We start from the raw sequence: 18,095 nt of genomic DNA, 5'->3' as shown, positions 1-18,095 counted from the left end.
ATAACATTCAATTAATATATTGGTTGATGCAGTAAAAATCAGAAAGTTCTTAGATGGACTATGTTTATCTAAGGAGGTCATTGTGAAGCCAATGAGACTACAGCAATGGTTGAATTTGAAGAAGGAGTTAAGAATGTTAGAAGTCTCACAAGTCTACCTAATAAGCAGTTAGAAAAAATTTTGACTGAGATATTTCTTATGCATTTAAACCGAAATGGCAGTTTGCATCTTGACTGGATTTCCAAAAAGTAGCAACTTAACAAGGTACTTTAGAGAACAATCCAGGTGAATATAATTATCTATATTTATCATCACTCATTCACTTGTCAGGGTAGTAATGAGGGTTAGATAAAGTGTCAAAAATCATCATGTAGGGAATAATGTGCTGAAGACATATCACTTCTAGTCCAAGTCTGAACTAGCTTTTGAGGAGTGAGGAAGGAAGGACTTTGCTTTATATCTAGCTATTTCTGCCAACAAGAGAAAAGGAAGTGGGTGGTGTTGAATAATTTTTTTAAAAAAAATGCCGAGGGTGGTTGGAACAAAAGAAAGGGAAAAGGACCATGACTTGTTTAAATGCAAATTAATTCACAGAATTATAGAATGACAGAATCATGAGTGGAAAGATCTTGAAGCACTTTTAGTCCAATTCCTACCCAGGGTGGACAAATTACTTTGTCTACCCTGGACAAAGTTGACTAAGTTTTGCTTGAAAAACCTGCTGTGATGGAACATCACCAGCAGCCAGGATGTTCCACTGCTTAATACCTCTCACAGTCAGAAAAGTCCTCCTTGTTTTGTGTTTGGATCATCTTCTATAAAGCTTCTAAAGCTCATTAGTTCTTCTCCAACTCTTGTGGATTGAGGAGGAAAAATTCCATACTCTTATCTCTGTGACATGCCCTCAAATATCTGAATACTGCTAAGGTTCCCTGGCTCCTCTTCTTTAGGCTAACCATACCTAGTTCTTCATTCGATTTAAGCTCCAAATCCTTCAACATTTCTGTTGCTCTTCCCTGCACCCTCTCCCAGTTTCTCAGCCATCTTGTGTTGCAGGGACTAGAATTGGTGAGAGTATTCCAGGTATAATCTGATCAGTGGAGCACAATGTGGGACTATCATTTTTGATGATCTCAACACTATATCCCTGGTGATCCAGCTCAAGACTATTGATTCAGTAATTCCATGAAAGCATTGCCTCTTTTGGTAGCTGTAGCACCCTGCTGGCTCTTGCTTAATTTGTGGTCTGCAGGATTCCCAGATCCTTCTCAGAAGCACTAGTACATATACCAGGGGGCATCTATTTTGTACCCATGGGTCTGCTTTTTTCCTACCTTACATTTCTCACTACATATCCAAATTCAATGTTTGGATATTAAAGAAGCAGTTCCAAGACAGAAATGAAAGTATGTAATACAATGGAGATTGTAATGAGTATTTGAGAAACATCTAAGACATTCTTTAATATCATTCTATAACTACCAGATTCCAGTGCCAATTTAAACAGCAGCTCATTTGAAATGAATATATATATATATATATATATATATATATATATATATATATATATATATATATTAAACTAGACAGTTTGTTGCTGCTTTTACTTCTATTTTCCATTTTAGACACCTGTTATATTAAAGTATGCAAAGGGATCTTTCATTTGTAATATTACTGTTATTCATTTTTGCAGTACATGATAAAGTACAAATGTTTTTCATTTGCTATCTCCAATCTCTACTTTTTCCTCTAGTGACTTCCCTTGTCAATGCATTTACACAAGCCCACTGTCTGATTGTTTTTGTTTTTTATTTGCCTTACATTATGGATTACATTCCCCCCACCCCACACTTCTACGGGGTTATTCTTTAAACAGACTGATGCTGCGAAGAACAAGGTACAAAAATGAAAGGATATGTTTCGAAAGAAACAGATGTGGGCAAGAGAGGTATGAAGCTGAGTTCATTTGAATACGAAGCTCACCTAAAGCTAGAAGAAAAATGTCCAAGGCTTATACTTACTGCACAGCCATCATGAAGCACTTTGATGTACGGATTGTTGTCATAAGACATCTCTTCATCGTTTGACCCTAAGAACCTCAATGCTTTGTCATAGCTGTCAGAAGAGACGTCATGCCAGGCTACTGACTGATGACAGTTGTAAGTGAAGTTTTGTCGAGCAGAGGCACTTAGCAGTTTAAGGAATGTCATTTGGACCATGCTAATAGAATTGCCTTCAGCGTCCACATAAGAAAGCTAAGGAGGTTAAAAAAAAAAAAAGAAGGCAGGTTCGTAAACAGCTATATATAAACTTGCTCTTCAAAGTGCAAAACAAGATAATATGCAACAGCAAAACACATTAACTCGCCTCTTATAAATCAGCTGACATAAGCCTGTTTGTTGTCCCATTAAGAATGCAGTTAGGCAATGAATCAATAAAGATATTTCCTTTAAGCAAAGCTATATGATTATGCACCCAGCCTGCCTGTTATTATCAGAAGCTGAAAACCATTGCAAGCAATATGTGATAACCTTGTCCAGACAGCATTCTCCCAAGGACACAGTTTTAATTCTTAGTTAAATCCATTGCTTGTTTGAGGTATCTCTGCTTTCCCACATGAAGGAGACCAGTCCCAAGCTTTCCTCTATCAAAAGGTCTATACAGGCATATTCGGAGATCTGAATAGCTTATACTTTATAATAAAGATGATAATTAGGTTTTCTGAGTATGGAGGAGCCCTATATAATTCATTACTAAATGAACCTAACGAATAAAAGTGCACTTACCTATTTTTACACTATAGGATCAGAATCTCCAATCTAAATAAGTCTCTAAACTGAGGCAAATCAAGTAGCTACCAGCACTATATACTATATGTGGCGTGAGCCAGAGATTAGTATGCAATCTAGTTCTAGGTAGTCCTTGATTTATGACTGATCACTTAGCGACCATCCAAAGTTACAATGGGGCTTGTACCTACCTTGGGACTACTTAGGACCTAGATTTGAAATTTGGATGAGCAAGGCCTACCCCTGCAGTCACATGAACAAATTTCAGGCACTCGGCAACATGACTGCATTTACAGCCATTTGCAGTGTTTTTCGGTCACATGAGCACATTTTATAACAGTTTAGCTGTAAACCAGCATTTACTTTTGGGGGGTTTTTTGGAAAAAACCATACCAATAGCAAACTGTTGGTTCGCTTAAGAACCATGGCATTTGAGGGTAGATCTTAATGCCTTATTTTACTGTACCAAAGGATTCGGAAGTCAATGCCTTTTTTTATTTTTCCTTGCTTTCCCCCACTATCCCCTTCCATTTTTCCTTTCCTAATTTCCCTAATATTTGCTTTTGTATTTTTTTTGTATGTCATATTATAAATTAATAAAACTATGAATAAAAGAAGATATTGATGCTCATTTTGTTATGCTCCCACCCACTAATTGCTTCAGTTTTACTTTCTATATGCTCCCAGTGGATAACTTCTTTGTTATCTTGATTTGACTAGAATTAAAACTGGACTAGAAAACTTGACTAGAAAATATTTGTCTGCTCCTGCAGACAAATATTTCAAGCCTGATGATCTCTTATCTGCTCTAAGTCCTTGACAAAAGCTACAAATCAGTGGTAACTAAATACTAAATGCAAGAAAAAAAAAAACAAAAAAAAAATATATATCAAATTACAGATTCCCAGTTTGTTTCCTGTAACATATTTTGCTTTACCTGAGAATTCGGAATCCTTTATTCAGAAAATTACAGACCTATTTCTGCCCCTGAAGGTGCCGGATGCCTAGAGTATCTTCATGCTGAAGCTCCCCACAAAAGTCACTACTTGCATGCAACACTTTGTGTGTTGCAAAAAAACCAACAACACTTTGTTTCAGGATAATTTAGAGGATTTGTGCCTTTGGATTAGCATGCTAATTCTAAAGTAAAAAAGAAAGGGTAATTTACCAGTTTGCCTCTCTTAAATTCACTAAACCATGTTCCTGGATTTTCCTTTGGCCATGATGAAATCCTAAACTGTGAGGGAGGAAAGAAATCATGAGTGTTAATTATGTCAGCAAGAAATGAGTGGGAATTAGCCGAGTTTTACATAAACACTGCTAAATTAATCTCTTTTTTAAAAAATGAAAAGAAAAGAAAAAAAATAGCCTGGGCTTTCTGCCTAGTTCTAATTATATTTAGAGTTGTGCAGAGAAAATTGTATCAAGTTCTCAGATAACATATTAAATAACTAAATACATTAATTGGATTGTTCCAGCAGATCTGTGGGAAAGGGATTGTGCTTGCAGTCTTTGGCACTGGATGAGCCCAGATGGTGTTTTACTCTCTTCAAATACTACATTTTGGTATTCTGTCAGTTGTATCTTCTTGTGAGGCACAGGAATGGACCATTAACAACGAGCAGAGATGAAGAGATGTCTTTAAAGACCTTTCTATCTCCACACGTTCAGTGTCCGAAAGGGAGACTTTCAGACTTTTTGCAAATTCTTAGGACTTACACATTTGCTCCTGGTTTGTGGATGCTGATAGCTGCTCTGACTTATTTGACAAGATTTATGCAGGTAATCCTCACTTAATGACTGCTTGCTTGACGACCATTCAACGTTACTGCAGACCAGTGGTGGGATTCAGATTTTTTTACTACCGGTTCTGTGGGCATGGCTTGGTGGGCATGGAAGGGGAAGGATAATGTAAAATCTCCATTCCCTCCCCACTCCAGGGAAAGATTATTGCAAAATCCCCATTTCCTCCCAATCAACTGGGACTCGGGAGGCAGAGAATAGATGGGGGCGGGGCCAGTCAGAGGTGGTATTTACCGGTTTTCTGAACTACTCAAAATTTCCGCTACCATTTCTCCAGAACTGGTCAGAACCTGCTGAATACCACCTCTGCTGTAAACCTCTGAAAGTTATTTACGAGCCGGTTCTGGAGTTCCAATGGCTGGCCTCTACCCCCATGGTCACATGACTGCATTTCAGTTGCTTGGCAACTGGGTTACCTTTATGGCTGATTGCAAGGTTCCGCGGTCATATGACCATGATTTATGATATATATATATATATTTGTGTGTGTGTGTGTGTATAATTTTTTGCAAAAAACACTCATACATTGGCATAGTGTTTGTTTAATGACCATGGTGCTTGCTTAATGATTGCTGCAAAACAAGTCATAAAATCAGTTCCAATCATGTGGATGCCTTGATTTACGACCATCATGATTTATGAGGGAAATTCTGGGCTCTATTACGGTAATAAGTCAAGGACTATCTGCACCCTCTTCCAAGTGTAATGCACTCTGAGAAGCAGTAACATTTGATTTATAATAGTCTATTCCAAACATGAGAACCCACGCTAGAGCAAATAAAAGATTTATCTAAGTCTAGTTACTTGTTAAAAAAAAATTATTATGGCTGGAATAACCTCACTATGATGATCAATAATCCCAAAAAAATGCAATTTAGCACTATACTAACACTAGGTAAACAGATCTACCCTTCCTAACAAATATGCGTAGCAGAACTCAGATCTTTACCTGACATAATTCTTGGTTCAACCAAGCATGAAAATATATTTCAAATGTTTACATTAAGAAAAATAAGATTTGCATATATACATTTATCTGGTTGCTTTCTTGAAACAGCACAGTTAATCAAGCCAGATAAGAAAGGTATCTGGTAAGAAGGGTATGAAAAGATATGACAAAGAACTTACCAAAGTATTTGCTTCTTCCAAAACTTATATCAAGTGCTAACACAAAATTAAAATATAACTGCAGAAGGAACAACTAATGGTGATTTTGTCACTAGTCTCCGAGATTTATATTCTTGCTTTCATTCTTAAAATTAATTTAATATACTTAAATGTAATTTAATGTGCTGAATACTACAAAATGTGCTGAATACTAATTGTATAGTCTTGAAAATTCTTTTGTCCACATATAAGTGGTCTTCAACTTATGACCATAACTGAGCCTGGAATTATGGCTATTAAGACTGCTAGTTGTTAAATGGGTCATCCCATGACTGATCTGATTTTGATTTATTTGAATTTTTTTTTGCAGTGATCATTAAGCAACCATTGTAGTCATTAAGCAAACTCCTCTACAATGGATGGGTGGTTTTTTTTTTTGCTGGAAAACAGAATGCCAATTTCCAGCCCCCCCCCCCAAAAAAGAGTAATAGTTTGCAGTCACATTACTATGGGATGTCTGTTGTGACTTAAAAAGTAGCTGTAGAATTGTATCATGGCTATGAAAAAAATGACCCTAGTAACAGGTACAGACAATTATCCACAAGTCATAGGCATTAGGCAAAAGCCTGGAAAGATTCAGATCTTCCCTTGATTCAATTTTGTACTGGAATTAACTTATAAAAAAAAAGGTTCGTTCACAAAAAAGTGAAACAAAAAAGTGTCTTTGTTTGTTTGTTGGAGCCATTATCTTGCTGCAAGCAAGAACTATTTGCAAGAAGTACTGTTTTGGTACTTACTCCCTCTGATTTCTTATCTGGATAGATGCAGGTTTCCCCATCAGCTGTGAAGTTACAATATACTTTGAAAGAGTCCCCAGTACACCCCTGGTTAGGATCAATCCAATACTCTCCTATTAAAAAAAATAAAAAGCAATCTCATTCATTTGATCGATTCCAAGGCTTGATTGCTGATTAAATGAGCAGTTTTAAGTAATAATCTTTACACCATATTATTATGAAAATTATCTTGTTTCAGAAATTTTAATGTTTTGCAGAACTATACATTGGTATTAAGAGCCCAGTAGGAACATCAAAATGAACAAACATGGTAATAAGCAGCACTTCATTTTAGACATACATTTATAACCAGAAGATAAACCTGAATTTTTCTTTACTTAATCCATATCAATTATATGACGGTGCAGTGACAATACAGAAGACCATTGTTATTTCAAGGTGGTCAGTGACATACTTTGATTTCTCCTTCATATTAAGAAAAGTCTAGAAGTTTAAAGTTCATTTTGAGCTAAACTGCTTGGTGTTTTTACTCATTTACTGAGTAAAGAAGAAGGGAGAGCTTCTACACAAAGTCTATCATGGGTGCTGTGAAAACTGGCTGTCCTTTGGGTATCTTTGCTATTGTTATTAAGGAGCTCCTGGCAACTTGTAAAAGATTTGGGTATCATCTTGCTTGGTATGTATCTTTTTTAATGTTTTGCTTTTAAATCTGTTTTTTTGAGTTAATAATAAAGTTTAAAATCCCTTTATTGGATTCATTGAATCCAAAAGAACCAATTGACCTGGGCATCTGATCACTGCCCTTGGCAAAACAGACCTAGTGAAAGAATACCGGGCACAAAAATAATATTTGCATAACATATGAGAAACAAGAAATTATATCCACATTTAAAATTTTTACTTCAGTTTCCATAATAATCCCCTTCAATGTGGAAAAAGAAAAGACAGCAAGTAAATATCTCTGATTTTGACATTGGAAATAAATAGTCATATTATTTCTTTAGCCAGAACTGGCATCACCACAGAAAAAATACACTAGCTGTTTCATTGAATGTCTGAGACAGCCTCTTACCCCTTCCTGCTTCCCGGCCAGCACACCTCTTACCTCTCAGCAGCATCTCCATGCGTGAGGAGCTGTGCTCTCCTCTGGCCCTCCTGGGGTAGCTTGCCTCCCCGACAGCGGCTCCTCCTCCCTTTACTCCTGGCTGCTCCAGCATCCTGGCTGGAAGCCAGGATGCTGGAGCAGCCAGCAAGGTTGACTCAGTCTTCCATCCTTTTGAGGTAGGTAAAATGAGTACCCGGTTTGTGGGGGCAATAAGCTGACTTTGTATAAAAAAGAACACCGCTTGGGGAGGGGGCGAAAGCCCTACTAAGCAGGTATATACAAAAGTATGAAGGCTATTGCTTAACGCATTGTAAGCCGCCCTGAGTCTCCGGAAAAGGGCGGCATATAAGTCGAACCAATAAATAAATAAATGAGAACCACTGCCGCCCCCTCTCCCCTCACAGTGGCAGAAGCAGCGGGGAGGGTAGCCGGCAGCCCAGCCAGCAAACGCTGCCCCACTGCCCCGTGTGCCCAAGCTGGCCAGGTGCTCCAGACCATGGATCGAGTTGGTGCTGCAAGCTGGAGGGCTGGGGCCATGCAAGAAGCCTTGCATGGCCCCAGGCCCGCTTGGGTGGGGAGGGAGGGAAGCCCAGGCCTGCCCATCCTGGCTGGCAGCTCTGTTCTCCTTGCTCTCCTGGGTTCCAGCACACCAGCCACCTGGTCTTCAGGTGCACGGGAGTTCTGGAAACCAGAAGAGCAGCCATCCAGCATGCCTGTGCATGCCGGGAAGATGATCTTCCAGTTCCCGGCATGCGCACTGGCCAGCTGATCTTCATGCATGCATGCACACCAGAAACCAGAAGATCAGGTGGCCAGCGTGCCGGGCAGCTGCTCTTTCAGTTTCTGGTGCTCCCGCACGCGTGAAGACCAGCTGGCTAGTACGCGGAAGCTGGAAGACCAACTAGCGACAGCTCGCATGCCTGGAGAGATGGGTCTGGATGCCACTTCCAGCACGCATGCCATAGGTTCGCCATCACGGCTCTAGTGTGTCTAACTTTCAAAGTCCCATGGTATGATACATTTTTTAAAATAATTTTTTTAAAAAAAATTCCCACAGGAAGGTTTTTATAATTAATTTCCAAACTCTTATTTCAAATCCAACTGGACCTTAAGTCCGTTGTAATATTTCACAAACAATGTTCTAATCGTTTTGCTAAAAAAAAAAAAAGTTAAGTCCTTAAACTTACATTTACGATTTCTTTCATTAAGAATTGAAAGGAATTCACTGAGTACTGTAAAGTTGCCAATCGAAAGATTCCAAGTAATAAGAAACAGTTAACAAGCCATTTCCAAAAGTGATCCAATGTCCATAAAAGCAGCAACTGCCGTTTGAGCAAAGATAGCTTTCATTCATCTCTCAGAGCTCTAAGTCCACTGAAGACTGCTGTCTTGAAGTCTCTTTACTAGAAGTAACCACTTGGAGCACTTGTAGGCAATCTCAAGCCTTCTCCTTGGCCAGAGAGGAATTACGAAGAACCAGTCTACTTGCTAGCTTTTAAGCCTGCCATGATCATTAGTTCTACTTTTATAGAGCTATTTTCAGTTTACCAATTCTTCTCTGGAAGATATTGTTCTGCCAAATCCCACCTGCTTTTTGTCCTGATTTCAAGCCAGCAATGCAAAGTAGTATGAGGAACATGACAGTGATTTACCAAGAGCAGATAAGATAGTCCTTTATAAAAAGCTGCAGATGTTGAAGTGATACTTCACTTATTTCAGCAGAGGCAAATGTATGACTGCTAATACACATACATAGTTTTCCAGGCCTAACCCAAGAGACACCGAGATGGAGGTAGGCTTTCTTTTTTTGATCCACCAAAGCATACAAAAAGAGGATAGACATCTGGAAAAGCTTAATATGATATGAAGACTAGGACTCATTGGGCAGCCAATTTACATAAAGAACATTCCAACTCCAATGAAAGAAAAGAAGAGAAATTTGGCAGATCATTCAAAAGAGAATCCCTAGCCATGGCAGAATACCAGTTTGCACTGATATTTTGTATAAACCATAGAGCTCAGAATATATAGCACAGATGCTCTCAGAAGACCGGGAATATTACTTTGAAAGTCAGTAATTGTAAATTTGAGGCAACTACAACTTCAAAAAATTCCCTGAGTGATTAAAAAAAAAACTTGTTCGGTTTCAAAATTAACTTTACTCAGTGTCAGCCTCCACAACGCAATTTAGCTGTGAATTCACACACACCCATATCAAGTAGATTTATGTGACAGTTAAGCTGTCCTGGTAGATTCAAGTGTGTTAAATTCATCCCAAGATAGACATTTTCTTGTCTATTTGCCAACTCTATGCAGAGAGTTATGTACTGTATATACCCAGAAGCTTCTTTCCTAATAAAGATATTTGTGAGCAGGCACATCTGCCTTTCGGTTGAAAATATATGAAATGGCAGATTTGTTAGGTGATGGAGGAGAATGTTGGTGTTGTGCTTCTGCTGGATGGACTGGAAGTACTGTGTGTTTCAAGGAACAATTGGAGTGTGGATACTTGGAGAAGAAGAGAAATCTGCAACTGATAATCCTGCAGAAAGAAGCAAGAATCTTCAGAGTGGACTTGCAGATGGAAAGGATTGTGGTATTTGGAAAGACCAGACTGAGAAGCTTGACCAAGGTGATGACTTTCCAAAAGATTTAGGAATATTTCCACCCAGCCCCTTCTTTGCTTTATGTCTAGGCTAAAAGCCAGCCCAGAAAGGAAATTACTGAGAGCAGTTTTCAAACCGAACAACTATTATCAAGGGTCTGATAAGAAACACCTGTGTGACTAAAGAAGAGAATAAGTAAGACAGTTTGAAACTAAAAAACTCTGTATGGAAATGTATGATGAACACAATGTACAATAGAGATAAGCAGAAGTTATTTCCTTGAAAGGTACTATAACAATAAAAATCACTTTGGTTTGGAGACAAACAGTGTGTCCGTACTATATGGGGAAAGTTATTGTCTCTTTTAGCATACTCAACAGTTTATTTAATTGCTAGGAAGTACGGAGATATACAAACTAGCTACATTCTGTGGCTATCAAAGATTTTCTCTGGCTAAGAGAAAGAAATATGGAAGTGAGATGAACCATTTAATTTTGGTCTATAATTCAAATGAGCCAAAGAGGCAAACCACATTAGACTGGTCATAAACTTGTCTTATGCCCCAGTTTAAACCCTGAGCTTTTACCTTCTGCTTTTTTCAGATCCTGGATACTTGTGTGGCTCAGATGTTTATATAAGAGTCATCTCTAGCCTGTCTCAACAGATTGCTGCCTCACCAGGTTCAACTTGTTTTACGAGGGGCGTGAAAGTCAACAATTGTCATTCTGTCCATAGAAGGCAGAAAGCACAGCTGGATATGCCCTTATGGATGAGTGATACATATGGTGATTTCAGCAACTAAAGGAACTGAAAATAAGCTCAATACTGCAGATAGTACACTGTACTAAAACAAAGACTGTGCATAAATATAATTTCCTGTTGTAAGGCAACCCAGCATATCGGTGTCTTGTACCCTTGTTCACTTTCTCCTTCTCAAAGAAGAACAGAGGTTCCAATATGTCACACTATTGATTACTAGGCTTCTGGTGAATCTTGCATTTCTGGAGATTGGATCTGTCCACTAAAAGGAGACACTGATTGCTTTTGAAAACAAGAATGATGTTAATGCAGGAAAGATACAGTTAGGTATGTACTTGACAGTATTTGTCTGTTGTTTTGATGGGCAGAACACTAAACAAGGAAATGAAAAAAACAGTACTCAACATCTCTCCCTGATTTTTTTTTTAAATCATCCTGGAAATGCAGATATACAAATAGGCTTGTGGGTTGGCAGGCTGGTGGAGAAGCTTGCACAAAGACCCATGGCACCCAGTTTGCAATCCTGTTTATGGACTGGTATCATATGAAGCTGTGTGTTACATTTGTTTAGACTATTTCCATTATTCTCAGTGGGAACTGAAACAGAACTGAATTACACCTGCTAAAGCTTGTATAATCTATTTTTTAAAGAAGTAAATGGCTGAGAGGCTGGAGAAAGCTTACAAGGCTCCTCATTTTGGTTCCAGGGAGGGAGGGAGGGAGGGAGGGATGAAGGAAGGAAGAGAGGGATGGAGGGAGGGAGGGAACAGGGATATTGATATACAAAAGCTCACATCCATTTCTGTGGTGTAATTTAAAAGAACTATCTCCAGTTTAGAACCTAATAATACTGTGCCCAAGATGACAGTGCCAGTCTGTCTATATGTCTTTCTGTCTGTCTGTGTCTGTCCATCCATCCATCCATCCATCCATCCATCCATCCATCCATCCATCCATCTGGACTTAGAACCTTCCTGACTCCCAAACAGTGGTTGGTGGCTTACATTTTAAAAAATAAGCACCATAAAATGAACAGGAAAAGAAATGCGTACATCCATAGAAAACAAACCCAAGTCACTAGAAAAAGAAAATCAACTAAGTTCAGCCATTATTTTAATCCCAAGCCTGGGAGCCAAGACAGCTTTTCAAAGACTTTCAGGATAGCTCCAGGGTGGGAGCCATATAGATTTTGCGGGCTGGGGAGGGGACTGATGTTCCAGACTGCAGGCTGGACAGTGCTTTTCAAATAAAAACTGATCATACACCTATTGTCATTCTCTGTTCTGAGACCGATAGGCTGAATATGATTGATAAGATGGGTCAAGATGGCAGCACCTGGTCGTCTGCAACTGCATTGACTCTACGTCTAAATCTAATTCTTTGTGATTAGCCCTGCCAGGGGTACTAATGAAACAACTAACTCCAAGATTGTGAAAAGTTGCTCAATTGTTGATATCTCACAAGATGGAGACTATGGGAAACAATATTGCTCAGCATCACTCCTGAGGCCCAGTAAAGCTCTGTGGTGGGAGGTGGCAGCACAAGTGATGTCAACATACCCATTGCTGACTCAGAGTAGTTAATGGCATGAACCCTATTATCTCTCCTTCATGTGCTGATCCTGTAACTGCCTAATCCTCACTTTTCTTGGCATGCTAATGAAATTTGATCTCCAGCAAATCCAGTGGAAGAGATAGTTATCAGTGGTGCTAAATACAGTTGGTGAAGCCCGAACTTGATTTAAAAACTCAGTAACCTTGTTTGCTGAGCTCCCATTTTTCTATCTTTTTCTTCTAAGAATCAGTGAAATAATTTGCCGTCCCTGAGGACAAAACTTCCTAGCACATATTTGAAGATATGACAGCCGTCAGATTTCACAAATGCAAAGATCGATTCTTTTGAGCTTCTTTTGTGAATCTTGGACAATAAATGTATACTTTGACTTGGTGTAGCACACTCAAACATAATAGACACCAAAAAAAAAAAAAAAAAAAAAATCAGGAGGTGGAAAATTGCTTCTACAATGGGAACTTGTGGTCGGGCAACAATCTCCAGTACTCATCAAGAAGGCTTGATATTCTAATAAAAAAATAAATTCCTAATAAGCAATAACTCCCAGCTTTGTAAAAAGAAGGCACTAACAATATTCTAATTCAACTGCTCTAATGATTAGAAAAGAATTGAGGGAGGGAGGGAGGAGGATTGATTTCATGCATGGGAAAGCTCTTAACTAGGAAATGTAGAGAATGTAGAGAGTAACAAAGATGACTTTGATGGGAAATATGCGGGAACTGTTACCTTGGCAAAATAGTTTGTAACATTTTTTTTCAGTCCAGAATGACCAGATAACATTCAAAAGTAGCTCAGACAGATACCTCCCTAATTCAATGAATTTATTTATTTATTTATATTTTATTTTATTAGATTTTTATACCGCCCTTCTCCTACTGGACTCAGGGCGGTGAACAGCCAAGAATAAAAACATCAAATGCAAAATTTAAGATTAATTTTAAAAGAATTAAACAAGTTTTGGCCCAATATAAAATTTAAAACACGCCAATTAAAATCAATTAATAATTAAAAATATCTAAGGGGGGAGTCAAGCCAGCCCAGCTTGATGAAATAAAAAAGTTTTAAGGGCACGGCGAAAAGCACAGAGATCTGGGATTCTACGTATGTCCGGGGGCAGGTTGTTCCAGAGGGCAGGAGCTGCCACAGAGAAGGCCCTCTCCCTGGGGGTCGCCAGCTGACATTGCCTGGCCCACGGCACCCTGAGGAGTCCCTTTCTGTGGGAGCGTACTGGCTTGATGAAATAAAAAAGTTTTAAGGGCACGGCGAAAAGCACAGAGATCTGGGATTCTACGTATGTCCGGGGGCAGGTTGTTCCAGAGGGCAGGAGCTGCCACAGAGAAGGCCCTCTCCCTGGGGGTCGCCAGCTGACATTGCCTGGCCCACGGCACCCTGAGGAGTCCCTTTCTGTGGGAGCGTACTGGCCGGTGGGAGGCTATCGGTGGCAGAAGGCAGTCCCGTAAGTACCCAGGCCCTAAGCCATGGAGCGCTTTAAAGGTGGTAACCAACACCTTGAAGCGCACCCGGAAGACCACCGGGAGCCAATGCAGCTCGTGCAGGAGAGGTGTCACATGGGAGTGCCCAATCGCTCCCATAATCCCCCACGCGGTCGCATTCTGCACCAGTTGGAGCCTCTGGGTGCTCCTCAAGGGGACCCCCATGTAGAGAGAATTATAAGAAGGATGTAGAGGCACAACACAACTGGACTTGCAAGATTCTGTTATAAGTAAAGTTAATTTCAATAAAAGTAGTTTTAGCCTTCCTGTGGAATGTTAAAGGTTTTTTTTAGTCTAGTCAGCCTGGTGAGGCTAAGTGAAGAGTTCCTGTTAGTTTTCAGTCCAGATGCAGAATTAAAATGTGTGATGCACAAAGAGCATGGTGTTTCATACTATTTTATAGAGGAGCAATGATTTAACAAGAGGAACATTTTTGTACGTAATAAGAAAAATATGAAACCAGAAAAATTGTGAAATAGTGAAATACTTCATTTACTGCCATTATATGCCAGAAATCTTACTGATGCATTTCTGTATAAATCTAAAGCAGTATTTTATATTTTTAAAGCAATAATGTGGGTATGTTTCAGGTTACTACAAACATTTTCATCCTCTGAACATATTTATGTTATAGACAAGCCAATGAAGTAACAAAATTTGGTATAGTTTGAACGTTATCTTCTAATTAACTTCTTAAAATAGGACAATGAACATATGATATGGACTTTGGAGAACTGGTAGTATACACCAAGACCAATTTAACTAGAATGAATGAACTGGTGTTAGCAGATTTTGGCAAATTTGCATTTATGAGACAATAGTAACCTACCATCTGGAAAATCTGGGTGACAGAGCTGAAGATCCTTGCAGGTTCGAGCTGGGTTGTTCTGAGTGCCTATTGGGTATTTCATATGTTCAATATCTTGTTTCAAAGAACTCAGCGAGCCAAAGATCTCTTCCATTCCATCAGTGTAATCTTCTGCAACAGATAGCTTGGCATCTATGGATCTCTTGGACTTTTTGGAGGCCTGGATTGGCAACGGTTGAATAACCTCACCTGGAGGTCCCTGGGAACACAAAGCCAATAGCTTTTCTTTTCAGTAATAGCTTTTTACTTTCAGAAGTAAATAGCTTCCCATATTTTCTTGACATTAAGTATTAACATAAAAGAGAAACATTTCTGTCACAGACAATCCTCTTGCTCCAATCTTTTCAGCAGGAAATAGGTTTCCCCTTTTGTGATTTGCTCTTATAATAAAGCACTGCAAGTTATAAAAGGAAGGCACCAACTTTGGCCAATTTTTGGCCCAAGTTTAAATTTTAACAGCTAGGAAATATGGAGATATATAAACTAGCTACATTCTCTGGCTATCAAAGGTTTAGTCTGGCTAAGAGAAAGAAATATGGAAGTGAGACAAATCTTATCATTTTGGTATATAATCCAAGTGAGCCAAAGAAAACAAGCCTATTTTTATTGGTCCCATCAAACCAAAAATTAATCCTTTGTGTTTGGAGTGGATAAAACAGATAGAAGCATTATTTAGGATACTGTACAGTCACCATTTTGTGTGTGCATGTGTACTTCTTTGAATTATTCTTCCTGGTGAACTTTCTGGACTAGTCGTTACAGTTTTATTGGCAAAATTTTCATTTTTTAAAAAAAAATGTAATTTTGCTAAAGACTATAATTACAATAATAAATATTAAAAAAAAATAAAATGTAGAATAGTAAGAAACAGTAGAAAGTGCAGGGGGAAAAAGAAAAGAAAAAGGAAAATAGAAATGAAAGAAAAATAAGAAGAAAAAAGAGAAAAAATATAAAGCGTCTTCCAAGTTTCATCACAACATATAAACAGCGCTAGTAATTTATCTCCACTCTTAAAATACAACAAATGATCCATTTTTTCCATATCCCATCTTTTATCTATAAACAAATCCATAAAGCATGGTCATTTCGGTGTCAACAAAAGTTCATTAACGTTACCAGAAATGACAACATATCTGTCTTAACCATGATCAAATAAACCCACTTTATATTTCCTCCTTTTACTTCTGACAGTCTTAATCTTTAGTGCAAATAATGTTGCAGAACTTGATTTTTTTTTTCTTCCTGTTCACAAGAGTCCTCAAAACTTTAAGAAGCCTCTTTGTAAATCCAATATAGGAAAATTATCCATGTCACTCTCTGGGTTTATTGTTTAATTATTAAATTCTTCAGTTCTGATACAAAAGAGAACATTCTTAACTACTCATGTAGGTAGAAAGTTAACTACCCTCAACATTTTTGTTATATTCTTCTAGTATCTCCCAGATGGTGGAGGCTGCCTACCAAAGTAATTTTTGCCCCTGGATTCCTGCAAAACCAGAGCATAGCCATATCGCTGATCTGTATGTCATTCAGTCATGGATTAAGCAAAATAAGCACACGATCAGAGCACCAAGGGAAGAGAGCACCACACATTTTTCCCCATAGCTATTATGCCCTTAATTCTTTCATGGCTACACTCAACTTTAGTCATTTTTTGGGGTAATTATCTTAGTCTGCCATGTCTCATTTTAATTTGCGTTGTTGAAAGCAAATCTTTTCTTTGACTAAAGTTTAAAAGTTTGGTTTGAAAGTGTCATCAGATATCACATTTGTTTTGTTTCTGTCTGATGGTGGAAGAATTTTGCTTCCCTTGGAAACTACCAGTAGGGTTTTCTTTTTAAGCATTGTAAAAATTACATAATGCATTATATTATTCCGATACAGTTATATTTATACAGTATTGATTAAAAATGATAAACACTCTAATGCTTAAATAGGTTAAGCCATTGAGAATATGATGAAATGAATACTATCTGTCTTAATTATCATTTAAAATGTCAGTGTTAATAAGAGTAAGGATATTTGGCTGTTTCATCAAGAAGTGAACATAAGAAGATGTTGTTACAATAAAGCACCCGCTGAGATTGCATTGAAGTATTTGTTGTACAATAAAGGTTTTGGTCTTAAGCTAATTAGCTAGAATACAACACCACTACTGAGTTGTGTATAGGGCATCAGTTGGCCTTAATCGGGCTCTGATATTATTGTACATAATTAAAAATATCCACAGTATTGCTGGCTTTCTTTAAAAAGTCTCTGCTTTAGCTTTCCTTGAAGATTATCAGGAGACAACTCCCACAGTTAAAGTCAGATGCTAATCTCCCTCTAGTATTTAAAGGCTACTGCTTGCACTCAACATCTATAATAGTATACTCAATTTCGATCAAATCAAAATGAGTCTTACTTACAGGAGGGCCGGGAGCACCAGGTAAACCACTATCACCTTTCTCGCCACCAGGACCCTATGAAAGAATAGAATAGTACAATTTTAATAAGCCTTATAAATTGAAAAAGAATAGTGACCACCCCAAGGCCAGAAGGGGGGAAGGGGGAGGGGGGAATCTGTGTGGAGGAACTTACCGATGAACCTTTAGAACCTTTGGGGCCTTGAGGACCCTATAGAAAAAAGTATGACACAGTTATACAAAAATTATATTTGTAAAGGTTTCTATATAATGAACCAAAACAGGGTAAACTGGATATAGCTACTTACAGGTAAACCAGGAGGGCCTGGAGGTCCAAGTGGGCCAGCTGGTCCAGGAATTCCCTAGAAAAAAAGTATGTATTAAATCATTGCTGGTCATTACATTAAAAACAGCATTGCTGGGTGTGGAATTCTGGGAGTTGAAGTCCACCCATCTTAAATTTGCGAAGATCAAGAAACACTGTACTGTCTTTTAATTGGTAAGGCAAATACAGATAATCTTTGATTTACCACCATTTGTTTAGTGACTGTTTGACATTACGACTCATGGAAAAAAAGTGACTTATAACCGGTTTTCATGCTTATGATTATTGCAGACTATTGCAAAGTCACCTGATCAAAATTCAGATGCTTGGCAACTGGCATGTATTTATGACAGTTGCACTGTCCCCGGGTCATGTGATCACCATTTGTAATCTTCCCAACAGGCTTCCGACAAGCAAAGTCAATGGGGGAAGCCAGATCTGCTTAACAATCACATGATTCACTTAA

At 38.4% G+C, this 18,095-nt stretch overlaps 1 protein-coding gene across 1 annotated transcript in view; it reads right to left on the bottom strand.

Annotated features, from left to right (window-relative positions):
- The window catches only part of COL11A1 (collagen type XI alpha 1 chain), a 297,225-nt gene that overhangs the window by 355 nt on the left and 278,775 nt on the right, over positions 1 to 18,095 (bottom strand). The window contains exons 61-67 of the mRNA XM_070941067.1: positions 17,613 to 17,666; positions 17,480 to 17,515; positions 17,308 to 17,361; positions 14,861 to 15,098; positions 6,497 to 6,609; positions 3,958 to 4,026; positions 2,022 to 2,255 (exon numbers count right to left, since the gene is read on the bottom strand). Coding sequence (XP_070797168.1) covers positions 2,022 to 2,255; positions 3,958 to 4,026; positions 6,497 to 6,609; positions 14,861 to 15,098; positions 17,308 to 17,361; positions 17,480 to 17,515; positions 17,613 to 17,666 — 798 coding nt within the window. The remainder of the gene's footprint in view (positions 1 to 2,021; positions 2,256 to 3,957; positions 4,027 to 6,496; positions 6,610 to 14,860; positions 15,099 to 17,307; positions 17,362 to 17,479; positions 17,516 to 17,612; positions 17,667 to 18,095) is intronic.

Source organism: Pituophis catenifer, unplaced genomic scaffold (genome assembly GCF_029215685.1).
Source record: "Pituophis catenifer annectens isolate HBS135680 unplaced genomic scaffold, rPitCat1.0.hap2 SCAF_3, whole genome shotgun sequence".
NCBI classification, from domain to species: Eukaryota; Metazoa; Chordata; class Lepidosauria; order Squamata; family Colubridae; genus Pituophis; species Pituophis catenifer.
The sequence above is the reverse complement of the archived record's forward strand: the minus strand, read 5'-3'. Positions and strand labels throughout refer to the sequence as shown.